The sequence below is a fragment of the Lissotriton helveticus genome, chromosome 5_1 (genome assembly GCF_964261635.1).
Source record: "Lissotriton helveticus chromosome 5_1, aLisHel1.1, whole genome shotgun sequence".
NCBI lineage: Eukaryota > Metazoa > Chordata > Amphibia > Caudata > Salamandridae > Lissotriton > Lissotriton helveticus.
This window is the reverse complement of record NC_136065.1, coordinates 1559977857-1560001329: the sequence shown is the minus strand read 5'-3', so window position 1 is coordinate 1560001329 and position 23473 is coordinate 1559977857. Positions and strand designations below refer to the sequence as shown.

The window sequence follows — 23473 nt, the reverse complement described above, 5'->3', positions numbered from 1 at the left end:
TTATGGGACGATGAGTCTCCTCGTATTGCATTTAAAAAACTGAAGAAAGGATGGGACGATGGAGGCATCGCCCTCCCGGACCTAAGACTCTACTACTGGGCGTCTCAATTAGTCGTAGTGAATCACTGGATCTATTGTTCCCCTTTGGATCCAGCCTATCTATTAGACAGATACCAAACAGGGTGAGAAGGCTATCTAGGGGCATTATATTCAAAAGTGAACAAGAAAATATACTTTGGGCACACATCCCTCACGGTGACGATCTGACATCAAGCGAACTCCTGTCTGGGATGGTCAAATATCCTTACCAAAGCCACACCACTATAGTATACACAGAGACTGGGGCACTTATGTCATCAACCCGGCTTTGATAAACAGGAACCTATAGGAATCTCCACTATTGGAGACATGATTAAAAAAGGTTCGATTATCAGGTTTGAGGAGCTCAGGGAAAGATATGAATGGCTCAAGGTGAAATGTACAGATACCTGCAAATTTAGACATGCCCTCATCACAGCAATACCCAATCTCACAGACATACCTGAGACATCACCGCTGGAAGATCGATTACTAGACGGACCGTTACACTCAAAAGCTATATCACTGACATACAAAAAGTTATGCAACAATCTACCTGACACGTTCCATATACTACGAGAGCAATGGCAGAGAGACCTGGGACTCATTGATGATGAGGACTGGCAGACGGCACTAATGTCCCCCAGAGAAGCAGCCATTACTCTCCGTTTCAGATTGATTCAACTCAGAATTTTACACAGGTAGTATCTAACCGGGGTAACTCTAGCAAAGATAGGCGCCAGATCAGACACAATGTGTCTTCGGGGCTGCCAGCACACAGCCACCTTTTACCACATGATCTGGGATTGACCAGAGATACGGAGCCTATGGGAGGGAGCACACCTATATTCAGAACGCCTTTGAAAAGGAAGTGACACTCACACCGCGCCTGGGTCTTCTTAATATATGGGAATCGACTGACCTCACAGAGGTGGAACAAAAACTAACTACACTGGGTTACTCCCTTGTTAAGCGTGAGATTGCAAAGGGATGGGGGGCGGTGGTTGCCCCTACTTCCAGATTGTGGGTGAAAGAACTAGATAAATGCATGATTGCTGAAACAGAAGTACTTAAATCATGGGGGTGTCCGAAGAAGTGGGATAGGAAATGGGGTAATTGGAATGCTTACTGGGGCAACCTATGTGTATCCCCCAACAGTGGAGCTAGAAATGCAAAGAAGGGAAGAATGTGACGATGAGATATAATGTTTATAACCGTTTTCTCCCCGCTTACGACGAAGCAGCACTGTACAATCACTTGAAATGTCAATTTGATAATGTATGTGACTTTTATGTTGAAATAATAAAAAGATTTATTAAAAAAAAGAAGACCAGAACAGGAGGTTGTTCCTTCTCCTTCCTTGCAGCCAAGGCATGGAACACCCTCCCTCTCCACCTTCGCCAGACACCAACTCTCTCCAAGTTCCAGAAGGACCTCACGACCTGGCTCTTCAATGAATCACCATAAGCTTCCGGCACTGCACGTACCCTGATGGGCCATGGAAGACCTCTGAATCTACTCGGCCTTCGACGATATTCTGCAAGTGCCTAGGAGCTGTGCGCCCCCTCCCCCAGCGCCTTGATACCCTTCCGAGTGAGTAGCTGCGCTGAAAAACCCTTGATTGATTGACTGATTGAAACTAGCCTATTCCGATTTAACCTATCAAATCTGCCTCACTCCAATGTACTTCACTTCAATCTACCCCAATCTACTCCACTCTAATCTACACCACCCAGCCCAATCTACCCCACCATCGCAATCTACCACACACCACTCTATTCAACTGTATTCCAAACTACACCACTCCAATCTACCACACCCCACCCCACTCCACTCCAACCTACCCTACCATAATCCACCCAATCTATCCCACTACACTCTACCCCACACCACCGTAATCTCTCCATTCCACTTCAGTCTACCCATATCCACCACACTCCATGCTTCATTGAACTACCCCACTCATTCGAATCTACCCCAATATATCCTACTCCTATCTAACCTGATATATACCCCACTGCAATCAACCCCTCTCCAGTCTGAACTACCCAATTTCACCACAATCGACCCCAATCTAATCTACCCCAGCCCCTACTCCAATCTACCCCAATATACTCCAATCTACTTCAATCTACCCATCTCCAATCTTCCCCACCCCATCCCAATCTACCCCACACCACTTGATTCTTCTCCACTTCCCCAATCAACCTTCTTCTGCCCCAATCTCCCCCATTCTATTCCATTTTACACTACTAGAATACACCCAAAATACCTGACTCCAGTCTACCCCACTCCACTTAAGTCTACCCCAATCCACCCACTTTTCCCCAAACGACCTCAATCCACTCCAATTTACCCCAATATATCCCACTACACTGTACCCCAACCTACCCTCCTCCTATCTACCCCACTCCAGTATACCCCACCCTAATACACCACAATTTACTCCACTTTACCCCACTCCAATCTTACATGCTAATCTACCCAACTCCTGCACTCCAATCTACCCCAATTCAACCACTCTGCGTCAATCTACTCCATTCCACTCTACCCCAATTGACCCCACTGCAAGCTACCGATCTCACAACACTAGCTTTTAGCCATGCTAAACAGCCACCACACTGGTGTACATAATGACTAAAACACATTGCCAAAGCAAATAGCTCTCACATAGCCGAGACCTACTGGCTTTGCCAATGCTGGTTATTTATTAGCACTTTTCGTGTTGGGATAGAAGAGTGCAAGCTTGCAAAGCTAAGGACCAAAGTACAGCATGCTGCTGAATTAATGCCATTGTGAAACAAGCCAGGACTAGCTGAAGGCGTCACGTACCCCATGGAGTTACCCTGTACCACATGGAGTCACCCTGTACTCCATGGAGTCACCCTGTACACCATGGAGTCACCCTGTACTCCACGGAGTCACCCTGTACCCCATGGAGTCACCCTGTACCCCATGGTGTCACCCTGTACCCCATGGAGTCACCCTGTACTCCACGGAGTCACCCTGTACCCTATGGAGTCACCCTGTACTCCATGGAGTCACCCTGTACTCCATGGAGTCACCCTGTACCCCATGGTGTCACCCTGTACCATCCCGCTCACAGAAAATCCCAAGAAGCCAGAAGCGCCTGCAGCATCAAGCATGGCATGTTATCAGCAGCGTGGCCTTCTCACTCCATGCCATCAGCGGCTCTGTTTATAGCTCTGGGCTTTGAACCTACTTATCATGTGTGTGCTCGTCTAATAATCCAAATGCAGCTGACCATGACTACAAGCTTTGTTTCTCAGATTGCATTTGGTTTTCACATGAAGGCTCAGCACTGAAACAGCGCTATTGATGCCAGAGTAGAGCGGTCACCACAGCTGCCAGGGGCCATGTGGGACAGTAAGACACTTAAAGATGTCCACACTCTATTAGGCCACTAAAGGCCCACCCGAGCCTGCCCAAGGTTACTACAGGGCCGTGCCATTCATTATTCACAAGAACACGCAACACGGTCGTACCACCGAGCCCTTTGCCCCAAGGGTGCACACTGGAGTTGTTCATTAACATTTTGCTACTAAATAATTCAAAGTCCCTCCAGCGACCGACTTTGAAAGCACTCGCGGAATCACCTACAGGTCAGGTCACTGACCCGCACTTCCGGGAGACAGCACTCAATAACACAGGGGCGCGTGGGGGTGGAGTGGAATGTGGGCGTCCTGGAATCCAGCATCAGCAGGAGCCTCACAAAATCACCTGAGTGAAGTTCATGTTTGGTGCAATCTCCCGTCCATCTCACCCTGCTTTAGTGCCAACATCGGCCCATACCCCAGCCCGCTCACAACAATTTCCCATAATAACAGTCACCACACAATGTTTTGTTGGAGAAAGTTGTTACAGCTTTATTTGCATAAACATTATGCCAACATGTTGGGTTATCTTACGGGTCGATCCAGGGTCAGGCAGCCCCTCGCCACCTGCCCACCTGATGAGCCATAAACCCCCTGTGGTGTTAACCGCGGGGGTGTTATCAATTGTAGGGGAAGGGCTAGCCCCACCCCCCGGCAGACCTCCAGTCCACCCCTTACTCAACGTCCCTCCACACTACGGGGGGCAGAGCGTTGCAGGCAACCCTCGGTTGCTCAGGTCCACAACCGCCCTCTTCTTCTGTCCCTGCCTGTCTGTGCCAGGGCTGAGACAGCTTCAGGGCACACACACACACACAGCTGCACGAGCACTTCACAGGTCTTTAACAGACCATTTGTATGTTAATGAGGCTTTTGTCTTTCACCTCTTAGCGCCCCTGCCCCAGCAGCTCCACTCTGACTATCACGGAATGCCCGGGCCCCCACAGAGCAGCAGAGTCTCGGCCCCCAGTGTTTGCAGACACTGTATATTTTTTTTTAACAAAGGAAATTGTCTGCAAGGTCCGCGGGCCGCCAGGGAAGGCTTGCCGGGCCGCTGATGGCCTGCGTGCCGTACAATGAGTACTCATGTCTTAATGCTATTTTCAATATTTTACTCCACATTGAACGGTGTTGACATGAGCGTAACTCTCTTTGCCACATTAGAGGGCTTTAAGTGGGCCGGGTCCTGCCGGTGCTCAGCACTAGCAGTTCTATAAAGCCGGTGCTGAGACAGGTTCTTACCGGGCTCTCCATTTTTTCCCTCCCCTCAGGGTGAAAAATAAAACTTAACTCTGCAGCAGTACCACCCTTCACTGCCTTTGATGTAACTTCGAAGAGACTCGTTATAGTTCTTTCACAGTTTACTCATTTCAGAAAGGAAGCAATTTCAATATTATATATAGCGAATATATAGTTGTTGCTTATTTATTTTACACAACTAACAACCATTGACAAAGCTAATAGACCTGGCTTCTTGTAGGTGTAATTGCTCCTTGCTGTATTATATATCTGGATGGAATGATAGAAGCAGACAAAATTGCAGTCGGGCGGTACACTATGCTATCACGAAACCGGTCCTAGGATGCTTGTTTCCATTCCAGAGCGGACCTGGCCTGGCAGTTCAGGCTGGACTCTTCACATTGGGTGCAGGGGCGAGACTGATTTGCATATGGCTGGGTTCAAACTGGAATGACATGGGGAGCAAAAAACAATGGATTTAGTCCCAGATCTCTGTACTGGGGTGAATGTATGACATTGTTCTGCATTCTGTCCGTCACTTGTTCTTTTTACTTTGTCACCCCGAGTGGGACGGATATGTCCAGATGTGGGTCCCGTGCTCTCCATGCAACTGGAGTCAAGCTGTCCTGGCTGATGAGGGGTGAACCCCCGAAAACTGTCCTCGTATGCTTGTTTCCAGTCAAGGGAGGACCTGGCCTGGCAGTTCGGGCTGGACTATTCCCATTGGGCGCAGGGCCATGACTGATTTGCATATGGCTGGTTTCAAACCGGAATGGCATGGGGAGCAAAAAAACAAGGTATTTAGGCCCAGATCTCTGTACTGGGGTGAATGTGTGACATTGTTCTGCATTCTGTCCATCAATTGCTCTTTTTGCATTAAGCAGAGATTTTTAACTTAAGTGTTTTTTTACACACACCCTTATTTACAACAGACCAGCCCCTTTAGGAGACCCCCTATTTTTTTCATCCCACCTAAAGCCCTGCACGTACTCTCCGGTGAGGTATAGGTAGGTGTAGAGGATTGGGGTCTTTGGGGTGTCACCGACGTAGGGCAGCAGTGAGCATTGAAGTGTTAGGGCACACTGTGCACAGCAAAATGACTGTCCCTGGTACTGAAAATTCTCAGGCACAGGGAAGGGTCAGATTGGGAAGGTGGGTAGTCAGACATTGGGTGATAGTTCGCTGCCAAGGGTGAAATGGGGCCGGTTTTTTAAGGGCCTCTGCTTCATTCCTGCACTTAAGGCTGTCGTAGGCGGGCGAGGGTGGTAAGTGTGATAATCAGCCTTATTGGGGAACAGGTGTTGCTAAATTTGTTGGTCCATTCTTACCACAGCACACCCGCCGCCCCACCCTGTGAGCAGACGGCTTGGCCCAGAAGCATTTTCTTGTCCCTGACCACACCCGGCCAGGCCATTACATTCGGGAAATGGTGGGTGGGAGTATGCAGTTGCCTCGCTGGGGAGAGGAGGGATATTTTGGCTATGGGCCATCTACAACTCAGCTCCTACTGGAGCAGCAGTAGCTGTGTCCAGCAAGGCCATCACCCTGAGGCTATGGAGGGCTGGGAAGGGAGTGAAGTGTAATAATGTATATTTACCTTGCTGTGAGGCAACCTTTATACGTTTTTATTAAACTAGAGAGGACGTGGCGTTACAGCCAATCCTGCAGACTTTGGAAGTGAGAAACCAGGTTCCAGTCCCGGCGTCGGCTCAACATCCTGTGATTCGTGGCAAAAACGTAATCTCCCAGCGCCTGAAGTAAAAATTAATTAGCTTTGTGTAGTGTAACTGGTGATCATGTAAGTCGCTCTAATGCCCTAGCGCTGAGTTCACCCTATGTAATAGTATAAAAAAGCAATTAGACAAAACTGCAATTTTTTCATGTTATAAAATGTTACAAGGGCCAAACCATGATTATTAGAGAGCACTATTTATATAAAAAATATATACATATTCTTTTTTAACATGACTTTTCTGTCTTTGTTCAGTTTAGCTATTAGTCACGGATGAGTAAAGCAGCATTAGAACTCATTTTAGAGTGCTTTCACCTTACGTTGACTGAGCAGAGGAAAAAATACAGACTTTCTGTGATTTTCTTAATTTTCGCACTGTCCAGAATATTAAAATATAGGTCACATTAGTAAAAAAAAAGGCCAGGTGGTAACCCTAGCCAGATCAGGTATCGTGGCCCTTGTGTCATTTTATTTCACCTCACCCACCTGGCCAAAAGGCTGTGCTTCTTGTTTTCACCAATCTTACTGATTCTATAAGCTTTAAAAAGCTTAGGTTACCAAACCGTTTCTCTAAAAATTAGTCCAGTGAGAAAAACCAAATGATGTTTCACGATAGAGCACAATCTGCAAATGTGGGCCACTTTTTTGAGACTGCCCAGGCCTAACTGCAATCCCAAACCCACCCTGGGAACAGGCGTCCGAGGTGCAATCCCCATCTCTAACACCATCCCTGGCCTAGGTTAAGCCAGCATGTTCTGTTTGGGGCTGCCAGATATTCCACCTACCCATCTAAACACCACAATGGCATCTGCAGTGCCTCCCACATCCTGCTGGGGGCGGTATAACAAGGACTGGCTTTAGTTAGGGCAGAGCTTACTCACACGATTTAGGTAAACCTTGTACTTGTGACACTACGTTTACAAACATGGGCATCCGCAGGAGGGGCAAAGGGGGCAGTTACACCCCCACTTCTATTTTTCTTTTGCCCTTTATTACAATTTCAAGCTGTGCAAATTAACCTTTGTCTTCAAAGAGAGAGAAAGAGAGAAGCCCACATACATAAGAGAGTGTGGGGCTGCTCTTCGGAGCCCTAGTGCTATCCTTTTCATTTCAGCATATCAAATAACTCCATCGGCATGTGAGCTGCAAAGAAATCTAATATTGACTCTTTTTAATGTTTGCTTGCAAAAATAAGTGCATGTTTGACTAACTCCCTTGCATAATTAGCAAGTGGATAACTTATAAACCACTGGACTTGCTTCTGATAAAGTTCTCAATGAGTCAATTTCTGATCCCCTTCCACTTATATTAAAGCAGCTAATGCAACAATTATTTTGTAAGAGGATGTCAAGGGGATGACGTAAAAATGATGATGCACCTTCCCGAAAAATGTCAACGGACGCCCATGTTTACTGTGCATCCATGTGAAGCACGCGGTGTTGTGCAAGTTAGGACGACATTGCGTCACGTGGCAGCTGCGCTTGGATATACATAGCGGAGGTAAGCGCTAACTGGGGAGGGGGACAGGCTCTGCTAGGGATATTGCATCGCTCTGAACCCCATCACGTCTACCCCCGCCTTACCTGTACTGAGGGAGTAAGAGACAGATGCATTGCATGGGTGGCATATGGTCCAGGATCTTTGATGTGCTTCGTGTCGAGATGGCTTGCGGTTTACCTGCTGTAGGGTTTACGCTTGCTGTGACAACCTATATTTCTTATTGGTTTTTTTTAGTTCACATTTTTTAAATTGATTTTTGCAGAAAAAGTAACAAACTTAAAGATAGTGGCTTAAATAAGTTAATCAAAAGAGGTGCAATACACCATTTGCACCAGTATATAGGAGTTAGAGAAGAGAAAGAATGTGTGGGGGGTGGGGGGGGGGAGCTGTGCACATTCCTACATCAACGACAATTCTATTATCTGTTGGCTTCATAGATAGTTGTTCAGAGATTAGCATTTAGGCATATCACTACAAAATAAAACACATTTGTATATTGAATATTAAAATCGAGCGGGCTATCGGATAGCATCTTTATCTGCTATGAGTACACAGGGAAAACAACTGTCAGCACTTAGATACGAGAGGTAAGAAGTCAATGAAACAGATGTCAGGGAAGATTCAAGCCAATAGAGATGCCCCAAAATGTGGAGGCGAAGTTAAAATGGGATTCATGATAGAGTGGTTATAATGCAAGGACTACACCCTATTTTGTGCATTGCTGTGTTCAAGGAGGCTCAAATTGAGGGAGGCGGCATCAAGTGAGCGCCACATCAGTCTAAAAGCCGGGCGCTATGGGGAGAGATGTAGTGACATGTTATTGGCGCCTCTAAAAGGTGAGCCGCTCCTGCCACATCCGGTACGAGATTACACTAGAATTTTTCCAATTGTTAAGAACCAGCTTGCAGGCAAGTGTGAGTTTCAGATCTAACAGGCATCGATCATTTTCATTCTTTAGTTGAGGATCCAGGCAGCCCAGGATTACATAAGAGAATTCTTTGGTGGGTTCAATGTTGAAAGTGTGCTTTGTGCACTCGAAAAACGTGTCCAAGGAAGTTTGCAGGATGGGGCAGTCACAAAACATATGAGCCAGATTTCCCTTCCGAAGGTTGCAATTCCAGCACTTCAGGTTTTGACTTAGATTAAGTTTAATGGAGTCTAGAGGGGGTGCAGTATGCTCTGTTGATGATCATATATTTTGTTTGGGAAATTGAAGGTGCGATCTTGTTTATAAAAAGAGTCTTATGTATGTGTCTCCAATCAAAATTAATATTGCTGAAGGCATTGATGAATATTTGTTCCTTCTCCCATTTTAGTTCGTTACGGGTGCAGGCCCTAATGAGTTTTGGCAGAAGAAGTTTATGCATTCTAGATACAAAATGACCGACTTTAAGTATTTGTCCAGTCAGAGCAGGTAGGGAGGGGTTAACATGTATTATTAGGTGTTTTGTAATCTGCACTCTCAGGTACAGGAATTTATACAAATCCAGATTATCTATAGTGTATCGCATTTGTAGGAAAGAAAAGGGCAGTGCTATATTGCCTTTGTAAATGTCACTGATTAGATTGATGCCCCTGTCAGACAATTCCTGCCAGTATGCCAGTTGGCCATCAACTTTGAATTTGGAGCTATGCCATATGGATGCCATGTTAGAGTTACCTACTTTGACCAGAGATAAATAGTTGAATTGGATAGGAGTATTTTGGTGTTTTGTATTATGTACTTAGAGTGTGAGTGTGGGAGTTGGTAGATGTGCATTGTTAAGATTGGTGAGATGGGTATATTGTTTATGAGTGAGTTTTGGGTTGCTATCCAAAGCGGTTGGTATTCCGAGCTATTAACAAACCAGCTGGTGCCCTGTTTAGAGATATAGGCTGTTTGGGAGTTTCTGAAAATAGGGAGACCTACTCCTCCTCTATCTTTGGCCAATCTGAGCTTTTTAAGTGAGATTCTGTTTCTTCCTTTGCCAGAGAAAGTTATTAAAAGCATGAGCTATCTTTCTTTAAAAGTCTTCTGACAGCGTTATGTGAAGCATACTGATGAGATAATTAACCAAAGGTATAATCATCATTTTTAAGGTTCAACCATAAGGGGTGTCTTTTAATCAGGAGAAATGGCGCCTATCGAGTTTACATTAGTCTGCGACAATGTGAATTCTGCTGTGCAACAAGGTGAGGGAAAACACCCTATATCCTCTAATATTTGGTCACTAGGGTCAATGCAACAGTTGATTCTTATCCTCTGCACACGCTCAATTTACAAGTTAAGTAACATCATGTAGAAAAGAATTGTATCAATAAAGAGTAAAATATCATGTTTTTTCTTTAATCCAAAGCACGCCGAGCCAACACGTGTTTCGTCAAATGGGGAAGACCCCACTTCCCCGTTCCTCTGCAAATTGAGCGTGTGCAGAAGATAATAATCAATTATTTTTAAGGTTTCTGATCTTCCCCACCAAGAATGGAATTTGGGTGACAATCCTTTTAGCAGGGAGTTAATTTTCTCAAGTAAGGATTTTTTATTAGCCTGTAAGGTAGTGATGAGATTATTGGTGAATTCTACTCCTAAATATTTATTGCAGCCAAGCTGCAAAGCTAATCCAGAATTCCCATATATCTTTGTTGCTCTGGTTATTGAGAAGCTTGACTTCAGATTTATTATCTTTATTAAGTGTATAACCGGACATCTCAGATAGATGTCATTAGTGCCGGTATGGCAGAATGTGCTTTTATAGAGACAATCAGGATATTATCCGCATATGCAGCCACTCTGATTGTAGTGTTACCAAATATGATACGTGATATGTCTTGGTATTCTCTCAGATGGTGTAGAAAAGGTTCTATCGCTAATAGAAATAAAGGTGGTGAAATGGGGCAGGCTTGTCTAATGCCTTACTTCAATTCAAGGGAAGAGGAGTTTGCGCCTCCTCCTCTGACCTTAGCACTGGGTCTGTGATTAAGGGCCATAATCATACGAGTCAGATTTTGCTGATGTTGAATTTCTCTAAGACAGAATTAAGATACGTCCAGTTGACCTTGTTGAACAATATTTCTGCGTCCAATGCAATTGCAAATGTGGATGATAATATTATTTAGTTTTCTTTATGGTATGGCATAATATCCTAGTGTTATTGTTTGTTAGAAAACCCACCTGGGAGGGGTGGATGAGTTTCGAAATATATTTTTGTAGGCGGGTGGAAAAGATCATGGCATACGTTTTATAGTCCAGATTGATTAGTGAAATTTGCCACTAGTTCTTCAGCAGTAGGGGGTCTTTACTGTCTTTTGGTACTACCGGTATGAGAGATTGTGCTGTGGTGCCCGTAACCTGGCCTGTTATAGAGAAGTGAGTGTAAAGTTTTAAGAGAGGTGGGACTAAGGATGTGGAGAATGTCTTAAAAAATCTGGCATTATAGCGGATAGGGCCTGGTGCTTTGCCGTTTTAAGCTTCCTAATAGTTTCTTCAATTTCCTCTTCTAATGGGCCATTCATTGATTATTTTTCTTGTTCTGTTAGGGTGGGAAGATTTGTTTTGTCTAGATACCGTTTGCAATCTGTGTGGTTTAGAGTGGTGTTATTTTCATATAGTTCTTGATAGAACTCATTGAAAATGTCGGCTATATTACTCGGGTTTGTATTAGTGGTATCGTCTTTATCCTGGAATGGGTTAATAGTATGTTTCAGGAGTTTGAATTTTAGATTGGGTGCTAGGAACTTGCCTGCTTTGTTGGAGTCACGCAGCCTGATACTTTTTCTTATGTTCACCCAGATACCGGCTCCAGTGCTAATGATTCTGTTATACTCAGTTTTTTTGTTTAAGACTAGGGTGTCTCTGCTAGAGATGTGTTTATTTTCAAGTTCTAAAATTTCTATCACCAATCACAGAGCACAGTGCATTCCCACATTCACTTTGTGTTGGAGTTCACTTTCTGGTCCGCCTCAATCATGTATCTCCTTATGGCCCTAACAATCCCTAATGTCAGATTTCCAAACTAAAATGTCAATCCCAAGCTTATTTTTGAAATATAAGTGATCTTGCGTCTGAATGAAACCAGCCGCAGCGGACTTATGATACATTAATAACAGGGAACATGACGTATTATAAATTGTATCATACATCCGCTACAGCTGTTACGGAACATATGAAGGGAACTTTTTATCTTATGAAAAGCTTATTGTTTAACAACTGGGGATGTGTTTAGTTAAAGTGTGATTTGAATAGAAGTGGTATTTCAAGATGATGAAGGGAACTTTATCTCTCATGAAAAATTGGTTGCTTAATAAACTGGGGGTATGTGAACTTATCCTATTCAATTTTAGATCCCATTTGAGGTAAATAGAACTACTTGGAATTAGGATATTTTCCTCACACGTCTGGACATGAGACGAATTTCACATTATACTGTGTACTAGGCACATGGACATACCAATTAAGGTTACATTTTATGATAATTTCTTAGTAAGACATGCTTTTTCTGGCATCAATATGTAAGGAATTGTAATAAGATAATAGTTAAATTAATCAATGTAAAGAATAATGTATTTAAATGAATATGGTACCTGAACTCATTGTCTGACATGGATAAACTTGGTTTGCTATCGTGACCATATCATTCTGTAATGTAGAGATTTTAAACAACACTATTTTCTCTCTGGGCTTAATGTGGTACTGTTGTAGGGAGTCGTGTAGTCCATGTCAATTGTTTTTTAAATGTACTGTATGTTATTATTAAACATCTTATTGCTGTAAATATGTATATATTACATGTTGTTTGTATATGTTCTAAATCTATGCATTGGCTGGTCTGAATGACATTTGATAAAGAAATTAATACAATTTGATTTGGATATGGACTCCTTGCTTGTGGATGGGACTGAATTTGATGAGATGATTGATATTTGAGACTTTTGGATGAAAAACATTCCCAATGAACATTCATTAATCAAATGACACAATTAAATTTTGATTCTTAGCGCACCTTTTCTCATTTTGTGTTGAAAACATCTACTGTTACTTCACCTGCCATTGGTGAACAGTTACAAACACCCGAGGATGAACTTCCGCACTATTTAATGAAAATATGATAAAGTCGCTTATAAATTGGAAAAAGTGTATTTCTTTAACAACAAAGATAACAAGCATTTACAATGCAATGGTCTCGGCATTGTTAAAGTTAGAGCTATTGGCATTGCTCATGACATTATTTTTATTTATGTTTTTGTTTTTAAAACATAAATAATTGGCATTGTCATTTACAATGCCAATAGCTTAATCGCTCGCAAATGCGAGACCTATTGCATTTGCACCCACACAGAGCCATCCACACACACATACAGAAGCCACCCACACAGAGCCACACAGAAAACCACGCCCGAATGCGAAAATGACCGTGCTTTCTCCGAGGCATTTCTGCTTCGCCTCGGAGAAAGATGGTGGTGTTTTGGTACTTTCGCAGGCTATCCATGTCAAGTGGCTCGGCTCGGCAGGCGATATACAGCCCAGTCCTTCCCTCTCTGGTCACTAGTCAAGTGAGGCCTCAGGCGCTCGTGCGAGCCTGCAAGACCCCGCTGTCCTCATGGCGGCAGGGGCTCCCGCTCACCTCCTCACAGCAGCTCTGCCCCCTACACAAGTCCCAGGCGTATATAGCGCAGCCCCCCCCATGTGTCTTCTTCTCTTTAACCCCACCCACTGCCCCTGCACTCCTCACCTCTCCAAGAAGCTACTTGATGGCAGTGGTTGCATGACTGGTGCAGGAGGTGCAGTGCTAGGGCACCAACGGCACACCAAAGGCAAGCCCAACTGCACCTATCAGTGTCTGGACCGTGCTGGGGGCCATAACCCCTGGTTGGATTATCCAGCGCTACTACTCTGCAGCAACCCTCCATGCACTCAACTCTGGATGCCCCTCTACCCACTGTTGCCGTCCCACACTTTACAGCATGGTAGGACCACCTGCAGCAACTTGGTACCACTCACCCCCTCACTCAGACTCCCATGTCACCAGCTCGAAGCCTCACCATCACCACACCTGACCTTCAGCACACACCCACATGCATTCTCCCAAACACCCTCTCTCTCAAAAAACACAGCATTGAATTTGGCACCTCCTCAACAAGTGCACACCAGACCTCTTCTTCCTAACAGAGGCCTTGAGGAGCCCCACCTGAGCTCCCGCCATTCCAGCATGATAAAAAACTGCATGTTAGGATTGTCATCATAAACCTGGCAGAGGTCTCGCCATTATCTATAAAGACACCCACACATCCACAACCACCACTGACCCGACACCCCTTTCAAGGAACACCTGCACTTCAACCTGCAAGCAATCAACACCACCGTAAAGGGCACCCTAACCTACAGATCACCTGGTCCATGAGACAACTTAAGCAACCTCATCTAAGACCTCATCGCGCCCACTTTGCCTTTATTTTCAAGGATTTCCTTCTTCTCTATGACTTCAACTTCCACCTGGAAGTTCCACTAATCTCCTTGAGAGTGTACACAACATAGGACTTTCACAGCTCAACACAGACTTATCCTACAATGCAGGACACACTTTAGAGATGATCTTCGTCTCCGGCAACTGCATCAGCTACCTCTCTGTCTCTTCCATTACATGGACCGACTACTACATTATCGTTTTCAATATTTTCACAACTCAAGCCAAAGCTCTCATCGACACCAGCTGGCCAAGCCAGAACTGGGGCAGAATAATGGAATCAGATTTGCTCTACACTCTCGAAGGTATTCACTCTGACACCACCAACAACCTAACCTAGCCAAGGTGTTCGAAATTGGGGTCTCTAGTTGGCAGAGGTAGGTAATATGTTGAAATAGGACAGGCCCTATTCAGGTGCAAGGGAAATCTCCTCCCACCACTTTACATGCAGACCGGGCCTATTCAGGTGCTAGTGAGAACTCCTCCCTCTACTCTGAATGCAGCCCAGGTCTATTCTTCCCTATCTTGACTCATTCAGGAAAGGTAGGACACACATCAACCCTCCCAGCCCGGTGGCTGTCTGAGAGAATGCACCTCCCCAGCCCCTGTCACCCCAAAACCAGATAGTCAATACACAAACAGGCAGAGGCACACAGAATGGTTAAACAAGAAAATGCCTACTTTCTAAAAGTGGCATCACCGTGGGCACTCAGTCCTCCCTCAATGTGAAATGAGGGTTCTCCACACAATTTTCATTTCCAAAATTTACCATGTTTTATTCACATGACATTTCTTCAAAAACATTTGCTATTTTCTTCTATATTTTTGTGCTTTCCATTAATTTCCTTATTTAACGTGGCATTATTCAAATCCAATGCATTTCGGGCACATAGTAATGACCTTCATCAGGGAACAATACTAAAAAGAAAGAGAAAACCATAATAAGCATGTATCATGTGTTCTTCAATTTGCTGTTAGCGTAGGCATAGCCTGTTCACCTGTGTTACTATGAAAACATGGTACCATAGCGTAAATGTGCTCTGTAATAGCTGCGCATTTCATTGAGGAACAACACAACATATCTCAGTTAAAATACATCGTACTCGAGACTGTGGACAAAAAAGAAGGAAGGGATAACACCAAATACCTCCTACAGCGGGAAAACTTTTGGATACAGAAATTATCCTCACACAAGCCTACTGGTCTCAATGACCGAATAGAACTATCATGCTACTTATGAACTCATAAGTACGTTCCCTGGTCAATGAGGGGACTCTTGCGAAATAATGATCATCATGATTTATGTTGTTTTTAACCATGATATTTGTATTACCATCATTGAATGTGTTACAACTTTGCTTGTTTGTATTACATACACAAAATGCTTAGTCATCACAGCTTTCATGATAGTTCACCACGCTAGTTTAATACATTTTTACATACAGTGGAGACAGCGCAGGGTTCGTATCCCCGGGCTGACTGTTCCCGGTCAAGGTTTATTTTCGGTTATGTTTTATTTTTGGTTCACTATAATACGCGGCGCACTACTGTGATCGGATCACCATCATAATAATTTAGAAAGCTGTCACACGTTTGTTTCAGACCGCTATCACCTTGTAGAAAGAATATGTTGTTTAGCTCGATCTACCACGTGACCCGAGCTTCCGTCAATCATCATTCATCCGGGTATTTCAAAAGTAAGTAGCAATGGCGCTTTCTATGTTTGGAGCCGACGAAAGTTTGACGAAGTTTGTCACGAGTTTAAAACAGGTCAGTTGGGTCAGGGCATGACGATTTGAGACAGCGAGTGTAAACTTTAAAAGGAAACAGGGTCACTAAACATTGACCATTGTTTTTTGTTTTTTGTCTTTTGTTAGCTTTTGGACAATCGGAGGCTTTAGCTCGATAGAATCGGCATGTTAGTGTATTATAAATTGCACAGCCTAAGCACTGCATGGGTTGTAAGGTGATTATAGGTGACATATTTAGCACAAGGACGAAGGTCTTTACACCCCTTATGGTTTTGATACCACGTCATTTAGAGCACATTTCATGATTTTTTGGGGATTATGGTTCTTTTACGCTATGGTACCACGTTTTCATAGTAACACAGGTGAACAGGCTATGACTATGCTAACAGCAGATTGAAGAACACATGATACATGCTTATTATGGTTTTCTCTTTCCTTTTAACATTGTTCCCTGATGAAGGGCATTACAATGTGCCCGAAATGCATTGGATTTGAATAATGCCACATGTTAAATAAGGAAATGAATGGAAAGCACAAAAATATAGAAGAAAATAGCAAATGTTTTTGAAGAAACGTCATGTGAATAAAACATGGTAAATTTTGGAAATGAAAATTGTGTGGAGAACCCTCATTTCACATTGAGGGAGGACTGAGTGCCCACGGGGATGTCACTAATGTCCCATTAGGAGCACGTGTTTCAGCATAATTTCAAGCGTCTCAGGACGTCAGACGCCTCCTGTGGAGTACCTAAAATTTGAAAAAACTTTACAAGTGATTGAACAATTCGAAAAGCGGTGCACCGGCCTCAACATATCTACTTTCTAAAAGTGGCATTTTCAAACACAATTTAAAAACAATCTTTAGTAAAATATGTGTTATTACATTCTGAGTTCAGAGAGCCTAAACTTTATTTTTCAATCTTATCCCCATGGGAAGATATGTTTGTAAAAAGTTACAAAGCATCCTCCATTCTGTCCTATGGTGCAAGATAGCCTTTCAGTAGTGAAAAATGAAATTGGCAGTATTTCACTATCAGGACATGTTACACACTTTAGTACATGTCCTACCTTTCACATACACTGCACCCTGCCCAAGGGGGTACCTTGGGCCTACCATAGGGGTGTCCAATATGTAAGAAAAGGAAAGGTTAGGGCCTGGCAAGTGGGTGCACTTGTCAAGTCGACATGGCAGTTAGCAAACTGCACACAGGCACTGCAGTGGCAGGCCTGAGACACCTTTTCAGGGCTACTCATGTGGGTGGCACAATCAGTACTGCAGGCCCACTAGTAGTAAGTGATTTACCAGCCCCAGCAGACCCAGTGCACTTTACTAAGGACTGACCAGTAAATCAATCAAAATATGCCAATCATGGATAACCAATCATGTTCACGATTTACACAACAAGCATATGCACTTTAGCACTGATTATCAGTGGTAAAATGCCCAGAGTCCTAAAACCAACAAATACAGGTCAGGAAAAAATAGGAGAGAAAAGCCTACAAAAAGGGCCAAATCCAACACAAGGACATCTCCAACTTCAACTGCTCCAAAGCTCTTGAACCCATCAAAACTCCCAAACATCGCAGCACCAACAACCGGGCCTCTTGGTAGACGGAAGAACACCGGACTCCAAAAGGTTCTGCAAACAGCTAGAAGTCAAGAACCAATAACTACACCAGTGCCAGATAAACCTACAAGGCTGCCGTCAGGCCCTACCACCACCTCCTGAGAGCTACCAAAAGAAGCACCCTTATGGATAGGATTGAGGCCTGCGCAAAAGAGATATTTGCCATTATCAAGGAATTTATCACCCACTCACAGGAACTCTGTGACGACCTTTCAAATGACCTCAACAACAACATTGAGATGATTTACAATAACTTTGAAAAGCAGCCAAACCCAGAGGACATCATCAGAATACTGCACACCCACCACTTGGACAGACACCTAACCAACTGGAGAACACTTTCTGAGGGAGACCCCACCTTGATCATGAAGCCTGGCCACTCTGGGACTCTCACAGACCCATATCCATACCATATCTAAAACCTAGGCGCACCCATGATGAGCAAACCCCTCACTGACATCATCAACTCCTCCATCGAGTCTGCAACTTTCCCAGAGGAGTGGAAGCATGTTGCAGTCACAGCCCTCCTAAAAAAAAAAATCACCTGACCCCAACGAACCAAACAACATCAGACCCATCTCCCTACTACCGTATCCAGCAAAGGTGATAGAGAAAGCAATCAATGACCAACTCACCAACCACCTGACAGTCCTCAATCTTCTCAACCACTCCCAATCTGGATTCTACAGCAAGCAAAACACCGAGACAGCACTTATTGCCATCACAGGTATAAGGTTTGCACCCTCCTAGACCGTGGAGAAACTGCCACCCTCATACAGCTGTACCTCTTGGCAGCATTCAACACTGTGTCACACTCCAAACTCTTCAAAAGATTACATGACACAGGCATCCAAGGCCCAGACCTTGAATGGATATGCCCCTTCTCCACAAAGAGAAATCAGTGAGTCAAACTCCCCACCTATACATTGGAGCTCAAGGACCTGATCTGCAGAGTCCGTCAAGGATCAACCTTCAGACACACCCTATTCAATATTAACATGACTCCACTCGTAGACTTCATCAGATCCCACAGCTTCTCCAACAACTCCAACACCAATGGGACACAACCCTTATTCTCTATGTCAGACAAAAATCCCCACAACCAGATCCAACATCACCGAATGCATGATCCAGGTAGCAGAATGGATGAGGACCAACTGCTTGAAACTCAATAAGGATAAGGCAGAAGTGCTGATCTTCGGGAATAAAATCTCTCCCTGAGACTCCAACTGGTGGCCATCTGAGCTCGACCCCACTCCATCACCCACCAACCATACATGAAAACTGGAGACTATTTTAGATGATAAACTCAACATAGCCTCTCAGGTGAACACATTTAGCTTCTCCTGATTCCACATGCTACGCATTCTCAAGAATATCTTCAGATGGATTCCCAAGAACACCAGATGTATCGACACGCAAGCCCTAATCATCAACAGACGCTAATACACTCTATGCCAGAACCTCCAACAACCTCCTCCACCATCTTCAGAATATCTGGAATGCCTATGCAAGACTTGTCCTGGACAACCCCTGGCCACAGCCACATCATGCCTCATTACTGAGATCTCCACTGTCTGCTGATACACAAACGCTGCAAATTCAAACTCTTCATACATGCATACATGGCACTGCATAACATTGGACTAGCACATCCCAACTTCTCCCTTCACTTTCACCAGATACCTTCACTCTGTCTCTCTCTCTCACCCACACCCCGCATCTGCAGAGGCAGAACGGGAGGGCTAGCCTTTTCATACTTTGCAGTCAAAACATGGAATGACCTCCCGGCATGCTTATGGGCCTCCTCCTCTACGCTTCCAGAATTGCGTAAGAAGCTGAAGACGTTGCTCTTCAACTAATACCCTGCAGACTACCTTCACACCAAGCCAAGTTCAAGCAGTTTGGAACACGTACCTGTAGGTCTGCGATTATAAAAACATTATGCACCACAGACCCCCAATTCATTTGTAGATCAATCAAATTTATCGAACATTTTGAGAAAAAACAAAGATCATAGGCAAAATCTTGAACACGGAAATTGTTATTCTTTACCCCAGAAAGACACTTGTTTTTACTACCAATTTTTAATTTTATTATTCTCACATCAGTGTGTTTTTAATATATTATCATATCTGTATTTTTGTAATGGTTTTAATTAACTATACAATAAAGTTTCTTCTTCTTCTTCTTCTTCTTCTTCTACCTTCACACCTGCTCCAGCGCCTGAATACCCCTCAAGTGATTAGTTTCGCTATACAAATCCCTGTAACATAACATGACATAACAAGGGCCTCCACATCTGTGGCAGAATCTCTGCACTCTGGGCGGAATCTCTGCATGGTGCACTGCAGAGTGCGTGCTGTGTGTGAGATTCTGGCTTGAGCTCAGAGATTTCACCACAAGTATGAAGACTCTGCCCTCGTAACTTCACTACACCTTTGCGAGTTGGGCCCCAAATGCCTCATGTCAACTCCTGCCAACACCAGCTTCAGACCAACAGCCGCACAGAAATAGAGAGTCATATTACTTACAGACCAGATGGTGTAATAATGCATTCTAGCGCACCCGATATGGAGAACCCTGAGTTCTCCTCATGGCCACATTCAAGGCCTACACACCCAATGAACTGTGCTCGAGTAATAGAGCTTACCAAACTAAAGTTATTGACTTGCTTGTAGAGTTCTTCCACTTCATTTTCAGTCACCCCACTGGTGTCCTTTCGGAGTTTCTTGTAGGTCTTCAGGTAGTGTTTGAGCCACTGGAGCTGGGTCTCTCTGCTGGGCAACAGCCTATAATCCATTTCATTCACGCCTGGGAATAGAGTAAGTTATGAAAGTCACAAGGCAAAGCCAAAATGGAAGAAGATGCACAAATATGCACATAATGTCAATACATGTTCGTATCTAGCTGCCTGGGGGAGGAAGAGGGGGGATCTGCAGTTTGCATTTGGGCAATCTGTCTTAAGTAAATCAGACTGGTTGTTTTCAAGCTTTAGTTTATCGATGAGTAAAGCAAAGCAAGTGGAAGAACATGGCCAAGGTAAATTCACCTGCAAATTCATTGAAATGGTTGGAGATGTCAAATGCCTGGTAATTGTATCCAGCGTATTCATAGTCGATAAACCGTACATGTCCTGTGGGAAGGAGCAAAGTGGAAGAGAGATTAAAAACAGGAACCAAATTCATGTTTTTTACAGTTACAAGAGTTGAGTGCCACCTTCTAATAACACAAAGGAAATGCACCTAATGTTTTTATGCTGAGCCCCTCTCCTTCCTTTGCATCAGTGCCAAGCATGTTTAGCTTCAGTGATGCATTAGAGCCTTTGGGAATAGACTGCTACATTAGTTAGCACTGGCTCCACAGAAAAGAATGCACGCCTGCGAGACAGACCTTTAGAGATTAACACAGATTGATGTTGCAGTTGTATGAATAATTCCAGGACAAGGTTCAATATGACATTTTTTGATTAAATGTGGAAACTATTGCAGTGCATACACATCAGTAATGTATTTATCCCATAGGCAATAAGACTAGAGGAGATAGTGAATAGGCAGCCTATTCCTTCAAGTCAATACATGAAGTTCATTTCACGAGAAAAATGTCATTTTTAAGTCAAAATCTACCAGACAGCTGTGCTGTCTGGTTGCTAAAGACCTCGTAAGAACATTCTGAAAGCTGATTGCTGCTATTTAGTAACCTGCACATAGCAGTGTTATGGTTTGGTTTGTATTCTGCGTTCTTTGGAATAGTTATCCATGAAATGTAGAGTGCAGGCCAATTGAACTTTGTCTTCCTATGAGGATGGATTTGCTATGCTGCTATGAATAAATCTTTCAACATACATCCAGAGTATCGATCATACTTTCAACAAATGGCGATGAGTTACAGAGGTATCCTGTCATAAGGAAACATCACAGGAACGGATTTAGCTCTGAGAATCCATTTTATCTTGTTGGATTATACTATAATTTTGTGAAGAACTTAACTATGCTTGTATGTTGGATCTGCTGAACATTTTTAAATCTCTGAGTGACTACTGCATCTGTAAGATTTATGGAAGTTTAGGACTTATAGAATGTATTTCAGGCTGCCTGGACCAAGTGATTGTATTTTAAATGGTTCCCATTTCGGCCTACCCGAGGGCGCTGTACCGAGCACTTATTAGTCTTATCCTGTGCTGGGCAGCCTTGTCCTCACCAGACCGTGTCTCACCACACTGTTCTCCGAGCTGTTTTTGTTGCCGGGAGAGCGCCACTGCATGTGAAGAAGAGTGAGGGTCAACATCCAGAGCCGCAATACGTGTTGACTTGGCACGTAAAGTTCCTTCATTGTTTTTTGGAAGATGGTTGTGAGAAGGACTGCACGTTTGAAGTTTACCTTAAAAAACGCTCACACAGACCTCTGTGACAAACTCGGAACCTACTTCCAGCTCACAATCAAAAACATATATGACAACTCCGCCAGCCACCCTCCAAACGCCACAGCTGAGCTCCCGTCGTCCAGGCACACCAGACAGTCCACCAGCTCCAACTGGACGCCGATCACGACGAAGACACCGCCTCGACCATGAAAGGCATACACTCGGGGGCCCTACCAAACCCCTGCCCTCCCCACATCTACTACAGAGCCACAGCCGCCATCGCACCTGAACTACAGCGCACCATCAACACCTCTTTTCAAACAGGCACCTTCCCAGATGACTGAAACGCGCAGAAACCCACAGCTGACCCCACCAACCTCAAGAACTACCGACCTATCCCTCTCCTCCCCTTCGAATCCAAAGTCGCAGAAAAAACAGTCAACAGGGAACTGACTCGATTCATCGAAGAGAACGCTGTCCTCGACCCTTCCCAATCCGGATTCCGAAGCAACCACAGCACCGAGATCACTCTGCTCGCCACCACAGATGACATCAATCAATCAGACATTTATAAAGCGCACTACTCACCTGCGAGGGTCTAAAGGCACTGGGGAGTGGTGGGAGCAGCTACTGATCAAACAGCCAGGTCTTAAGGAGTCTCCTGAAGGTCAGCAGGTCCTGGGTCTGTCGAAGGTGGATGGGGAGGGTGTTCCATGTCTTGGCGACGAGGTGGGAGAAGGATCTGCCACCGGTGGTTGTTCGGTGGATGCGTGGGACGGTGGCAAGGGCCAGGTCGGCGGAGCGGAGCTGATTGTTGCGGGTGTAGAACGTGAGTCGCTTGTTGAGGTATGCTGGTCCGGCTTCGTGGAGTGCTTTGTGAGCGTGGGTGAGGAGCTTGAAGGTGATCCTCTTGTTGATGGAAAGCCAGTGCAGGTCCTTCAGGTGGGCAGTGATGTGGCTGTTGCGGGGGATGTCAAGGATGAGGCTTGCAGAGGTGTTTTGTATGCGTTGGAGTCTCTTCTGGAGTTTGGCCGTGGTTCCTGCGTAGAGGACATTGCCGTAGTCCATCCTGCTGGTGACGAGGGTCTGGGTGACCGTCCTTCTGGTTTTAGAGGGGATCCATCTGTAGATCTTGCGCAGCATGCGGAGGGTGTTGAAGCAGGAGGAGGAGACGGCGTTGACTTGTTGGGTCATTGACGGGAAAGAGTCCAGGATGAACACCAGGTTGCGTGCATGGTCGGTGGGTGTCAGCGCAGTTCCCAGCAAAGCTGTCCACCAGGAGTCGTCCCAGGCAGAAGGGGTGGAGCCGAGGATTAGGACCTCCGCCTTGTCCGAGTCCAGTTTCAGACGA

At 44.6% G+C, this 23473-nt stretch overlaps 1 protein-coding gene across 1 annotated transcript in view; it reads right to left on the bottom strand.

The window, feature by feature from the left end:
- Nucleotides 1–23473, bottom strand: part of ETNK2 (ethanolamine kinase 2) — a 325147-nt gene that overhangs the window by 31168 nt on the left and 270506 nt on the right. Inside the window, exons 5-6 of the mRNA XM_078644659.1 lie at nt 20812–20895; nt 20413–20573 (exon numbers count right to left, since the gene is read on the bottom strand). Of these exons, the coding sequence (XP_078500785.1) occupies nt 20413–20573; nt 20812–20895 (245 nt within the window). The remainder of the gene's footprint in view (nt 1–20412; nt 20574–20811; nt 20896–23473) is intronic.